The sequence below is a fragment of the Trachurus japonicus genome, chromosome 6, assembly GCF_045865225.1.
Source record: "Trachurus japonicus isolate A0001 chromosome 6, Traja_1.0".
NCBI lineage: Eukaryota > Metazoa > Chordata > Actinopteri > Carangiformes > Carangidae > Trachurus > Trachurus japonicus.
In genome coordinates, this window is record NC_140912.1 from 24,831,798 (window position 1) to 24,846,383 (window position 14,586).

Genomic DNA, 14,586 nt, shown 5'->3' on the forward strand with positions numbered 1-14,586 from the left:
GATGAATAAAATATTATCATTTATAATTTTTGTTAGGGAAGAGTATAGTGATGAACAAGAGTCTAGTGATTCATGTGCGGCAATTTTCTACTAATTGTTCCCTTAATGAACTGTTGTTATCTGACCATCACTGGATTGAAAGCATCAAATTCACAGAAACTACATTAACTTCTGCTTCAGAATTAAAGCACCAGTGGTTCAGCTTTGAATTATTTCATTAGAAAATTCTTTATTTAACTTAACTATGAAAGTACTTCAACTTTATTATAGCAGTTCTTTATTCAGATACTTTAGGGTATGTTAACTTTTATGACTTAATATTCAGATTTTAGCCTAGTGTTATAAACTAATTTAAAATATAATAATTTAATATATAAATTATTTTAGTTGTAGCCATATTTTGAATGTGTAAAAGATGGTTCTTTCATGCAGTGCTTATATTTTGTGTGTTTGTGTTACTGTGCATATAAATAAAGCCAAGCCTTTAGCCTACACTAACTGAGAACAGGAAGTGTGATGGATATACAGTCAAGTTACCACACTACATTCACAAATTAGGTCTGCTATTGTATTTGTGTCCCCTGTGTATATGCCAGCATGCATGAGTGGAGTGGGTGTGCACTGTGCATAAGGTGCTTGCAGAGTATAGTGTTTTTAAACAATCCACATATTATTTGCTCAGGTATGTTTACATGATCTGAGTCCTGGGAGTCCAGGGACCAGACAAGAAAGACAATGTTTTGAGACCTCACATTTTATTTATTTCTGTTCCTACAGTACATGGTAGGGATTTGGAGAAATGTTAATTGGGTTGTTTCTGCTGCCTATAGCCTCTTGACTATACTGTGAATTAATTTCTGAATGTACTATTATTTGGGGAGTAAACAAGGAAAGAAAATAATACATCATACAAAGTATGAGCATACTTGGATATAAGTCTGTGCAAGGGATTCTTCCTATACAATACATTTTCTTTTCCATAACAGCTAATAGCTGTAGGCTCATATGTCAAGACCACATTGTAAAGTTTGAGACAAAACTAAGCCGCTTAAGTCCCAAAACATGCTGGTAATAGCCATCCCTATTATTTTCTTTGTAAGCCCACACACACACACTGGTGCAACAGTGAAAAAGCGGCATTTTTTTCCCTCAGGTTTATCCACTCTCCTCTGCCTTGACCTGTTCTCGTTGGGCAATAGCGCCTTTTCCTCTGCTGTCTTGTTGCTATCACAATGGTGAAGGAGAAAGACAGTTGAGGGGGAAAAAATGCGTAAGAGGTTGTAGAGCAGCTGGCTCTTCACAGAAAATCTCCTGAAGTCAGAGCAGCACTGCCGATTCACCTTATATACTATACTGTATCCCTATAGCAGGGTTGTATGTGAGCTTGGTTGTATGAAATACACATGTAGCTATGATCGTTTAATGCAGATCCAGATCGAAATGTAAAAACTAGACATTTTCTACAACTCTGCTTTCTTAGCTGCTTCCTTTGCTCTTCCACAAGATGTTGGAAACAGTCCTTTGGCATCCTTCTCCATGTTGATATACTGTAAGTGCATCACATAATTTCTGCAGATTTTGTCAGCTGTATGTTAATGTTCTACTACATCCCAACAGTATTTCTCTTAATCCAGATCTGGTGACAGAGGCCACTCAGGTCCACTGAACTCAATGTCAAGTTCATAAAACCATTGCGTTGTAACACAATGCTTTGTGATGCTGGGAATAACCCCTAAAAGAAGGACTGGTACTTGGTCGATGTAGTCAGGCTCCTTTCGCCAAATTCATTTCTTACCATACCATCTGCATGCCTCAGCAGAAATCCATATTCATCAGACTTGGTTATGTTTTTGGCTGTCCAGTGCTGGTGAGCCTGTGTCCACTGCAGCCTCAGATTTCTGTTCTTGGCTGACAGGAGTGTGGGGTCTACGCCTCCTCTGCTGTTGTACTGTAGCTCACCTTAACTCACCTGAAGGTCAAACATGTTGGATGGTTCTGTAAGTGCCAACTAGTCTGACCTTTTTTCTCTGCGTTTCCACCCACAAAATAATAGCTGCTCGCTGGATGTTTCTGACGGCTGTGCATGAAAACACTGGGAGATCAGCAGTTTCAGAAAAGTGCTTCTCTAGTCTGTAAATACGTCTGTACATAGATTTATAGTGACAACATAATTTGATTGTTTGTGTTCTTTAAGGAGATTTCAGAAGTAATTGGACCAACCACCGACTAATTCACACCACGATTTAGTCCCTTGTTGCTCCTTTGGTTAATGGGTGTAATTATAACAAGAGCCTATTGAGGTTTATGGATTACGTCCTTTTATGTTATGTGGGGAAAAAGTAGGAATTATTTGCTTAATTGCATATTTCATGGTGATTTTTTTCCCCTCCTGTGTCAATTTGTTCACTTGGAGTTAAGGATCAACTAAATCTGATTTTGGTGGTTGAAGAAGGTCAAGGTCAAGATGATGTGTTTTTGGCCATATCTAAAGAATTTAAGACAAACAGATGAAGTGATGACATTTCTAAATTCAGACACCCTGTGGTCACCTTCAGTGTGACATCATAATGCTCTGTAGAAACACATCTGCTCATTATTCATTGCTGTAACTCAGGAACCAAAGAGGAGATTGTTACCATGTTTCCTACAGTTTCACTGGCTTGTGGAGGTGTACAACTGCGAGGCGGTAATTGTAGCTAGTTAAGGAAAAACAGCTACTGTATGACAAATAGCCCGCTGTTTTGGATTACATAAGACTATATGTAATGAATATACTGAAATAGCCATCACCTTCCAGACCTTCTCATCTATTCTGGCTTGTTTACATTCTCTAAAAAAAAATATCTAAAATGTCCTTAGGCAAACTCTGAGTGATACTCCCTCTTCTCCTCACCTCCCCTCTGCTTCATTTTGTGAAGCAGAATCCATCTTTTTCTGGCAGGTTGGGAACTTTTCGGTGTTTGCCCTGTGTGCGATCGATCAGCATGCATAATTCATAGTTAGTGGGTTAAGAGCAGCTCGGCTTCTCTCTCGCTGGGCCCTTTGATTTTCGTCTCTCTATCTGGCCCCCTCGGGGGGAGAGCTACAGCCCTGCTGCTGCTAAATCACCTCACACACACCCTCATGTGTGGGCGCACACATATGTACGCACACACACACAAACAAGCATGCGTGGTAACAGACATCACGCCAATGCATATACGCATGGTTGTGCTGAAAAAGAGATGGAAGAGGTGATTGAAGCTCTTTGAGGCTTTAAGCATTTGAGGCTTTAAGCATCCTCTGCCGCTCGAGTGCATCTCTTTCCAAAGGGCTTTGTATTAGTATTATCAAGCAATTGCGAGGACTGACTAACTCTCTCTGGAGACTCTTTAAGTCTCACATACAAAGTGTGACTCCCCACTTGAAGCTTAAACCCATACTGGCTTTAATTTGTGATCAGCTCCACAACGGTAGTGGAAAATGTGTCTGGTGGTGAGATACAATGAACAACTTGTTTGTCTCAGGGCAACAAACCAGTACTTCCAGAGTGTGTCCCAGGTTTAAATGGAGAAATGGCTCATTCCAGTGGATTGAGTTTTAAAGTTCACAATGTTCCTTTAAAAGTTTTTTGACAGTTTTGTCATTGACTTCACCACCACCTTCACATTTGTATTCTGGACTGCAGTCACAAAATTTACATACTCAGATACAAAATACAGCAGGAACATGGTGTCTGTGCTGTGCCTGCAAGAAACTTACAGGCCTCAGATGGCTATTCTTTCATTCCACTATCCACTCGTCCATCCATCCATCCATCCATCCATCCATCCATCCATCCATCCATCCATCCATCCATCTATCCAGCCAGGGGTCCCTTGGGCAGTGGACAAGGTGAAAGGCAGCAGCCTGGGACAAGAAGATAACGAGACAGCATTTGACAGGAGGGAGCCAGAGGAGGGAGGAGGGCTGAGTATGAAGATTTAGGAGCAGGTGGGGCAGGGGGGAGAGAAGTAATGGAGAAAGAGAAACAGAGTAGTAGAGGGCGTGAGGAATGAGAACAAAAAGAGAGACAGATTGGTACAGATAAACCAGCAGGGGGATAGATAGGGTGAGGGAGGTGAGGGCACTTGGCAATTTGCTGTGAAGTGAAGAACATGAGTGAAAACAGACGAAACCGAATAAACTGGTCTGTTCCCCTTTTGTTAGACTTTTGTTTGTTTTATGGCCACATCAGTGTATCAAATTGAAACTGCTGGTTGTCTTATTGTGCACCATTTTACACAGACATCGCTATAACTAGGATTTAACCATTTTGGTTACTTAAACATAGTAAGGAGCTAATAAAAAAAATTGCCAATAGTATTAATCGGTCAAAGTTCTTGTTATCAGTTAACAGTTAGTTTGTAGTTATGTTTGTCCTCGGAGGCCACCGTCACTTTGCCAACGGGAGGGATGAGCGCAAGCGAGTGAGTGAGTGCTCCAATCTACTGTAGAATCTGAACGCCAGATTTCATTGTTTTCACCCTATTTTACACACTGGACCTTTAATAAAAGTTTGGATTCTGACTTGAATTTAAAGGTAGAGTCTGTAGGTTTTTTCGTTGTAGTTTGTAAACACAACATTCAAATTGGACCCCTCCTTTCAAGCTCAGCACTGCACGCCCCCGTCTCTCTCATTCTGTCATTGGCTGGGAAAATACACTGACTCAGTCACCACCACTCATGAGTAGAAGCCCATAGGTGATGAGCATTTATTTTGTATACAGTAAGTCTGTGTTTTGTTTCTATAGGAAAATCCTACACACTCTACCTTTGTATATGTAAAACATAAAGGTGTGACCAGAATTTGGCTGCAGATCATACCACATGTAGCTACAGTAGGTCTTGATTATTTCAGTCACTGGTTTTAGTTCTCAGCAACACAGTTGGTTCAGCGGTTAGCAGTGTTGTCTTACAGCCAGATCCTTCTGGGTTGGAACCTACCAGCCTGTTGGGGCAGCTCGGGGCTTCCTCTGGGTATATTGGGTCACCCCAATGTCAGCCGCAATTGGTTCCAGCCCTTCTGCAACACTCAGAGGATCAGTAGTAGAGATACTGGCTGGATGGATGAATTTAACAGTTTGTGGAGGTCAGGTAGTCAGGTAAACAAAACAAGTGGTCAGTTAGATTTATCTCTCATCATACTGTGATGAATAATAGCTGTAGTTGTTAAAAGTTGTAAAACAACAACATAGTTTTAAGGTATTAATAATTACAATTAAGTGCTATATGAACAAAAATATATGCTATCATATTCATTTAAAAAAAGACTTCAATCACATAAAACTTCTGATATTGTCCAGCAACAAGATTATATCTGGCCACAGCAACATGATAGTGTCTGGAGATTCGACATTAAGTCCTGTGCTGCAATCTGCTCTGCTCTGACACGAATAACTTTTGATTCCTTTAATGGGATAACAGGATTTAAGAGGTCAAACTTACCAGTGACTATAAAGGTGCGAAACGAAGTGACATTTAAAGATTTATCCGACAACTTTGCAAAAAATATATGGGACGTGAAATCAGCAAATTGCACACACCACGCTCGTGTCCTTTTAATTCTCTCTCTTTCTCTCTCTCTCTCTCTCTCTCTCTCTCTCTCTCTCTCTCTCTCTCTCTCTCTCTCTCTCTGTCTCTCTTTCTCTTTCTAAATGTCACTCAGCCCTGCTTTCTGCAGTTGTGTGCTCCACTTGTCCACTCCAGCCGCTTAGAAGAGCTAATAGCCGGCCTGACAGCGGCCGTTCAATACACAGCACAATTACTGCCTGGCCCACATACGGCACAGCCATCGCACCAGGCAATCAAACCGCGCTCTCGCTTTCTCCATCACTCTTTCGCCGTCCTGTCACTCTCCAGCTATCAGGGTGGCTTCGTTTCTGACCCCTCTCTAGGTTTACTCCCCCTCCTCTTTCCCCGGCCACATTGTCATCCATCTCTCGTCATTTTTCCTTTTACTTCCGCTCCTCCCTCATTCATCTCCGTGCTCCCGGCCGTCTCCCCTTCCCTCCGTCCCTGAAGTACCCACTTTACCATTTCACCCTTTCCTCTCTCATCTCCTGCCACTTAGTTCAGATGAAGGTGTCAGGTCAGTAGTAATCAATGAGAGATGTGTCCGAGGTGAACTGCACGGAGTCAGAGTGAGTGCATGTGTGTGTGCGTTTGTGTGATTTGTGTTTGCTTGTTTGTGTGTGAGTGCTCTGGTGGGAACTTGAAGCAAATGCCCAGTTGCACGTTTTGCATTTTCTGTTTCACTCTGCATTTCTGTTTGATATATAGTGCAAATGAAAGTTAACTGCTTTTTGATGTGTGTGTGTGTGTGTGTACACGTGTGTGTGTGTGTGCGTGTGGGAGAGAGACAGAAGTAGTCAGTCAGTCAGTATTCTCAATCAATACCATAATCACTCCTTCTCCCTGTGGACACTCAAAGCCTCACTCAGGACCAAGTTCAATTGTTTGTTCTGTGTGTCTTTCATCACCTGTCAACCGGGGCCACAAGTCACGATTAATGCCATCACTGTCAGATGCTGCTCTGTGAGACTAGCATGACAAACAGCCTGTGAGATGTGTGTGTGAGCGTGTGCATGTCACGTGAATGAATGACCTCCAACTAGTAGTTTTGTGCCCGTTCCTCTGCACTTGCTGAAAGAGAGAGACCGCTTTAGTACAGATGACCCGCCCTCTTTAATTACATTGAAAATGACTCATCCTCGTTAATGATGTTTGCCGTCTCTTGAGCAAAGAAATTAGCCAAAGCAAGGGGCGGAGAATTTGGGAGGAGGGGGGGTGAGGATGTGAGGGAAAGATAGGCATGGAGGGTAGCAAAATAACGACAGAGGCAGAGGGGAGGGTGAAGAATAAATATCCTCAAGGTTGGAGGGCTGCAGAGGGGGGCAGAGGGTGAATCAAATGGGAATTTAAAAGGTGTATAAGATGAGTCTTGGGGGTCAGCTACTCATAAATAAACCACAGAAATCATCATGTACTTCTACTAGCTGGGTGGTTTTTTTTTTACACTGTGGGATGGCCACTTTGTTTACATAAATGATCTAAGTACTTCACCCACCACTGGCCTCACTTGAGTTGCAAGCTGATATTTCTGTGGAGATGCATTTTATAAAGTGCAGCAATAGCAAACATCAGATAGCCTTAACATTTCCATTTATGGTGAGGAATACAAAATAGCTCTTCACATTACTGCTCACTTGTTTTGGTGTCATGTTTATTGCTTCAGCACAGCTCACTGCTTTTCTCCATTTTGAGTAAGTGAGCAGAAAAAGAGATTCATAATTTGCATATGTGAGTCAGACAGACAGTGAATCTACATTCCCTGCAGCTGAAGGCATGGTGTGGGGGACTTGAACGCTGAATCTTGTATTTGAAATTAATGATCAAATATTTTAATTATTCCCGTTTTTCACACACGGAAGCTCGAATTTAAGAAGTGTCTGAATTATTTTTATTCTGTCATTCACAATGTTGTATGACTTCTTCACAAGTTGTTTTCTGGAGCATTTGAACCAACCAGTTGGCTTTACTGTGCTGTAAAATGCAGCTTTATTATTATTTGACTTTGTCAAGGTTCAAAAAAAAGTGCTGGAAAAAGTCACTTCAGCTTTTCCCTCTTTTATTGTCAAAAGCGCAGCCGAGTAAAGGCAATGACGGGAGCAATAAAAGTAATGATGGCAGTTGAGCAGGAGAAGAAAAAAAAGAAAGTGGTGCAGTGAAAGGAGAAGATGAGGAGCGAGATGGGACATGAAATCTGAAGTTCAGTGAAGGGTTCTCTCTGCGGTAAAACAAAAAGTTCAGTGGAACAAAAAAAAGTGTTTCCCCCCGAGAAGAACAGGCAGCTTAGAGAGACAGAGAAGTAAAAGCATGACGATTTTAAATTCCTCCTCACATTTATTTACGGAGAAGTTCAATCAAACCCTGGAGAGTTTACCCTCGAAGTTTAAATTGTTAGGGGAGCTGAACCCCGTCTTTCTGAGACTCTGATGCGCTCTAAACAAGCGCTCCTCGGTCAGCCTTTGGGAGTGGGTGGAAAAAAGCCAGATTCTTTCTAAAGCCTGGGGTCCTGAAATTGGAGGTGGGAGGGTCAGTTGGACCAAAGAGGGAAGAAGCGAGAGGCTTTGTGTTGACTGAAGTGGATTGACTCCATCTTGTTGGTTTCTTCTACTGTAGGTTTACAGTGAAATACTACATCAAATCAAATTTAGTTTTATACAACAAAACTATCTGAGGTTGGCTAACAGAAGAAAACACCGTAGGCTAACAGTCATGTGAGACTTACACACAGAAAGCTCCACTGTAACTGTTTGACTTTTCGTTTATTTTTATTGCACTCTTTTGCCCTATTGCACACCCCATGTTGTGTTTGTTTCATATAAACGCTTAAAGCCTTACAGTAGCTGTCTGTCTTTCACGGATCCGGTTGTGAAGAGTTAGCCCTCGATTCAACTCACTGTGTCACAGTATGATGTCAGGATGAACCACAGCTCTCAGCCTCAGGTTAGCTGCTGTGTGTCCGTTGATACTAACACACTCATACATATTATACCAAATCAAAAAATCCACTGATAAAGGCAGCTCCACTGCAGATGAAAAATTAATCAAAACTGATTCTCTGATTTTGGCTTTGAACAGTACGGAAGCATATTGCATTCACTTGAATAAAATAAAATAAAAAATCCTGTTTTTCTGAGTAATTCATTTTTTGGTTTGTTTTTCAAGGGAATTATTTCTGTTTTTCTGAGTAATTAGTTTTTTGGTTTGTTTTTTTGAATATTTTTTTTCTGTTTTTCCGACTACGCTGTAAGTTTTTTCCCTGTTTTTCTGACTAATTTTTTTCTGTTTTCCGTGGTAATTCTTTTCTGACTTAGCTATTGAGATTTTGAAATCCTGTGAGAAGCTCCCAGCTGCAAGTAACGTAAGGACTGATTTCAAAATAAAGGTGCTACATCAGACTGCTCTGATATTTTCTGAGTGACACTCTCTGAGGTGGCGTTCTGTAATAACAGGTAGTTTTCCTTTGAAAATCTACAATGCCGGCGGTGATAGCTCGACTGTATTTTTTGTGGAGCATATCCATCGATGTATCTCATGGATCTAAGATGTAATAGATCCGTGATGAAGTGGAGGCTTGACTGCAGCAGTTAAACTTTACTTGCAGGTGGGAGGTTCTCGTGGGATTTTGAAATCTCATTAATTCAGAAAAAAATACCCCGAAAAACAGGAGGAAAAGAATTACCACGATAAACAGAAAAAAAGTAAGAAAAACAGAAAAAATTATTCAAAAAAAACAAACCAAAAAATAAATTACTCAAGTGAATGCAATACGCTTCTGTAGAACAGTGAGTATGCCAATTTAAAAAAATAAATAAATAAAGCACCAAGGATATTGGTACAGATGTCTTTGCAAAAATACATTTCATTTTCCGTTTGACTTTAAATCAGGCCTTTCTGTGGCAGTTAGTGACTGAACCTGCGGATGTGATTGCACTTGAAAGTGTGCAGATGTGCAGCCTGATGGCCCCATGCATCCTAAACAGCTGTGAGTTGAGCTTCAATCAATGCACTCTGCAGTAGCTGTCCGCACACAGCCTGCAACAGCCCAGGTTGCTAATTACAGCTCCACACCGCATCCGCATCCATCCACTGGATTTGGTCTGTAATGGTCTTGTTTCCATGCCAGGGCAGGATTGTTTGCCTCTAATGTTTCGGCTCCTCATCGGGTCGGGGCCTGAAGGGAACCCGGAGCAGAGCTGGGAGTTTGACATGACTCTGCAAGGAGAGCCCAAGGATAGCACAGGGCTCCTGTCCCCATAGTCATTAGCCTGCCTGTACCCCCGTACGCGCTCATCATCCACATCTGTCTCACCAGGGTCTCTCTCTCTCTCTCTGGTGGTTTTTGTTGTCGCTGCAGTATCTCTCTCACCACATGCTAGATAAATGCTGTCCTCTGCTACCTCTTTGTCTCTGTCTCTCTCCTTTCCTTTTCTCCCTCACCCTTGTCCGACCCGTGCAGTTCGTTCCCGCTGATGACTGATGGTCCTCCTGCTCCGTCCTCACACCCGGTCAACTCTAATAAAAAGAACAAACTCATGTTGCGTTGATACACGTGGGACTTGGCTCTCCAGAGAGCAAAAGAGAGTGAGCTGAAAGTGGTTGGAGGAGCGAGGGCAGAAACTGTGAAGGGAAAGAGTTAAAGACACACGGCAGTAAATGAATCGAGATGAAATCAGTGGGACAGGAAAGGAGTGGAGAATGAAAAAAGAAACTGATGAAGGACGAAGACAATATAGAGTGTTGAATGTTCCTGTTGGACAAACCGCCTCATCTCTCTCTCTTCACACTAACTCGTTGTGTTTTCTTATCTAGTGTGAAGATGGTGCTGCTGTGGACGGCGGGCGACGTCTTCAAGACCACCTACTTTGTGATGAACGAAAGTCCGACTCAGTTCTGGGTATGCGGCTCGGTCCAGATCCTGATCGACGTGGCCATCCTGCTCCAGGTGCTGTTCTACAGCCAAGACACACGAGCCAAGCTGGGCTGAACCCGCACGCCTCTGTCAGCTTTTCAATAAACTCCACACTGCAAGGTAGACACAGTTATCAGAGGAGGAGACACTAAGTGCCAGAACAAAACCAAAGTCAGTTTAGATTTTTTTTTCCTGCTCTAAATATTTTATGTTATATAAGTATCATGCAGATCAGCAGATTTACCTCCAAGTGCAATCAAGCCAGTTTTAGACTTTTTATTTTTATTTTTTAGCCCATTTGTTTTAGCATTGTGCTGCAACAATAAGCACTGGCATCTACTGTTTGACCAGTGAGTCTCACACAACACTCCACATCTCATTGTTCTCATGATACATAGTGTGTGTTAGCCTGGCCTCCCAAGCTTGCTGAAAGGTGTGTGTGTGTGTGTGTCTGTGTGTATGCATATGCTTGTGCATCTGTACCTGAAATTGATTTTTTTTTTTCTTTCTGTTGGCTTCCAGTGCCAAGCAAAGGCCACTGAATGTACAGTGAGCAGCTGTGTCTACACAGGCCATCGATCTGTGTGTTATGATTCTGCTTTGTGGTTTGACTGACAAACACTGCAGGTCTCCCCCACACACACTTCACAGCGCACAGTGAGAATAATATGCCTCCGTGCCACCGTCGTCACGCTTTGCACTTTTACCTGAGTCACAATACCTTGAGTATGAGCCAAAGGACACATCAGGTCAAACCAACAAACAGGCCTAGACTATGTTACTGATAATATGACAAAATTACAGAATAGTTTATAGACTAAAGAAATACTTTTATGAGAAGGTGAATCTTGTTCACTGCTTGCACTTAAACTTGAAAAAAAGACAGATATTGTTTTTCCAATATCTTCAACAATATTTAATTGGTACAACTAACTGTGCCATAATCATGTACCCCAGTTGAAATCTTAATTGCTTTATAAAGCATTACCATTCAGTGTTTCCCCCACACTACACTGCAGTGCACTATATTTGTACAGAGTAATGTACGGTGGCCAGGACAAGTCAACACAACGCAGAAGCCACAACACATAATCAAAAACAACAACACTAATGCAAATGAAGTCACAATGGAAGTGAGCAGCAGCCGGTCTACACAGCAAAAAAAAATATGAAAACAAAAAAAGTACAACACAAGTATGGATCTACAAAAATACATAACACAATAGATTCATAATTTACCTAGCAACAACGATTCACACACTGCCTCAGAAACCTTCCATGTGAAAATCATATAATTGATCTCTTTCGTAGCGTGTTAAGTATCTCAAAGAGGTGCGATCTTAAGTAGTTATCAAAGTCTGAAATTTATTCACCCGGTTACATCCCTGTAAACAAAGGACAGTTTGTGTCAGGTGTGGACTGCGTGCTAATGTTTTATGTTGTTCAGTCCCCTCATGCTGCTGCATGTGAAAGCTCTGGTGAGCTGTCATGTTGAGCGGTCCCAGTTGAGCTGTGGAGAGAGAACGAGGTCATAAACTGTAATGATGACTCAAGCAAGGTCATTTGCACAGATCATCTTATTGGCCCACCTCCCGGCTCATTTTGTTATCTGCCATGTGTTCACGCAGTTCGCTTTTACTCGTCCTGGTTGCAGATGGTGAATTTCTCTCCCTGATAGGTTCAGGAGAAACATTACAGCCACAAGAGAAACAATGAAACCTGATTCATTCATTCTAACCACACAAAATGGGAAAAAAGCCCTGTTTATAATCAGAACAGTCATTTCACTATGTAGCCTCAAGGAGAGTTGTGGCGCTTTTGTGCCTGTGTCTCAATTGCTTCCTTTTAAAATAGCACTGCAGGATAAAATAACTCAGCACCAACTGCTCATCAGTAGGCAGCACAGGTTTCTTTTTACCCTCCCCTTTTGTGATTTAATTAAGTAATAAAGCAACTTGCTCATTAAGTCTTCCAGTCACCTTTTTAACACACCAGGTTCATCTATACCTGTCTGTGTAGTTTCCCCTCAGTAAACATCATGTTTAAATTACACACTGCACTGCTTATGGTGTGCATCATGCAGACAAACTCTTCCCTCAGCCATAAGATTGCATCTATAAAGAACAGGGGCATTGCAGATATAGCTTAACAATCTTAACTTCCTCAGGGTCATAACCTTTTGATCTGAGTTTTAATAATCTGGGAAATGTAGAATTGCTGCAAGAGTGGACAGTGACTCCTCAAGTAGTGCCTTTGATTTAATATGAAGCCAGTTTTTCTTGAGGATTTGATTGACATTGCATGTGTTCAAGCAATTTTGGGAAATACTTGCTTTTTGTGAAGAGTCTCAGGAGAAAATTGATGCCATTATCATGTCTGTGCAGTCAATATGAAACTATACCCGGCAGCCTCTTAGCTGAGCTGAGCCTAGTTTATCATACAGACTGAGGAAAAAGCAAATTAGCTCACGTGGCTTCTTGTTTGAATTTAATAAATGTATAAAAATGTCTCACAGGATGTTATGTGCTGCACTGTTTCTTGGCCTGGACCAGTTAAAATCCTAATGTGTTATTTTTTACTCACTGGCATCAAAAAAAAAGTTATAGGACGTGTTAATTAGTGAAATTTCCAGGTGCTCATTAGACAGAGCCAGATTCTCCACTATTTCCAGGTTTATGTGAAGCCAAAGAAATAGTTTCCTGGCTGTAGCTTTCTGTGTAAAGTACAGACAAGCGAGTGATATTGATCCCCTCAACCTCATCAAACTCTTTCTGTAAGGTTAATCACTTCATTTCAGGTTTTGTTATCGAGGCATTATAAGGTCACGAGCCAAAGAAGAAGCTAACACACTCTGAAAGGAGAAGCACTCCACTCTGTTTTTATTTATGCGCATTGATTATTGTTATCTGTATAGCAAAAAACAACAAGCCATATACAAGGACTGTTGTGTGTCTAGAGAGTATCGTCAGATGGAAGCAATTGGACTTCACTTCACCACATTATGTATGAGTCTATGCATTTGTAATGCTTCTCTGTTGGTGCTGTAATACATGTCAAATTGCGATTGATCAAAAATGATATTTAAAGTGTGTGTGCGTGCGTTTGTGTGTTTGCTAAGGCTCTGTGCATACTTGCATTCTTCAGCCCCAGTTGTCTTACATTACATTTGTTAGCCATATTGTGAGCTGTGTGGGTCTTATCGTCCTCTGCCCTGCATGCACACCACACTACAATACACCACAGCTGCATCACAATTGCATTATTTCTGTATTCTATATGCTCTTATCACCAGATCCAGATGTATATCTATCTTTATATTGGTTTCCTATTCAGCAGAGGCTCAGTATAGTGTCCTCGCTGGATTTGGTTCATCATTTGGGCTCCATGTTCTTCTCAAGGGCAGCAGGACACACACACACACACACACACACACACACACACACACACACACACACACACACAGACAAAGTGCCTGGTTGTGATAATTCCTCAACCAAGTTCACATTACATACTTATTGCCTCACTGCTACAACATGATAAGAAGTCGGTGGTTTATCATTTCTGAGGGTTGGACTGTTACTTCTAACAGAGGCCAAGATATATTTGTGTCTTTCGTGTAGATCTTGAAATATATTTTTCAATTAAAAGATACAGCCTTAAAAGGATTGATGTGAATTTTAGTTACTGATTCAATGGTTGCTGATGTTTTTCAGGTATTGCAATTTCAACGTCTATGAAACAAGATGTACAACCAAAGTCATTGTTGCCTTCAAAGTGTTTTTAAATACTTTGTAAATTGTAACTTGTAAATCCTTCTATATGTAACGTCATGTGATGGTTACATAATGGTGATCTAAAGATGTAAAGGTCTTTGACAGTATACATTATTAAATACATCATGTATGCTAAAAAAGAAAGAAAGAAAAGAAGTCAGACTCAAAAATGTCAGTGTCCAAAATAGTTTTTACTTTCTTATGGAGACTTTATGTACGTATGTGAAATATTTATCATGTTATATTTTCTCAAATATAAACTATTTATATTCCAGCATGTGGTCCTGTGTTGTTGTTACTGTAGCAGCTTGTTTT

General features: G+C 41.1%; 1 protein-coding gene across 5 annotated transcripts in view; it reads left to right on the top strand.

Annotated features, from left to right (window-relative positions):
• LOC146986233 (solute carrier family 66 member 2) overlaps positions 1–11,615 on the top strand; it is a 45,333-nt gene extending 33,718 nt beyond the window's left edge. For all 5 annotated transcript variants that reach the window (XM_085779994.1, XM_085779998.1, XM_085779997.1 and 2 more), the window contains exon 5: positions 10,399–11,615. In XM_085779994.1, the coding sequence (XP_085636120.1) occupies positions 10,399–10,573 (175 nt within the window). In that variant the 3' untranslated portion in view covers positions 10,574–11,615. The remainder of the gene's footprint in view (positions 1–10,398) is intronic.
• Positions 11,616–14,586: the final 2,971 nt, after the last annotated feature.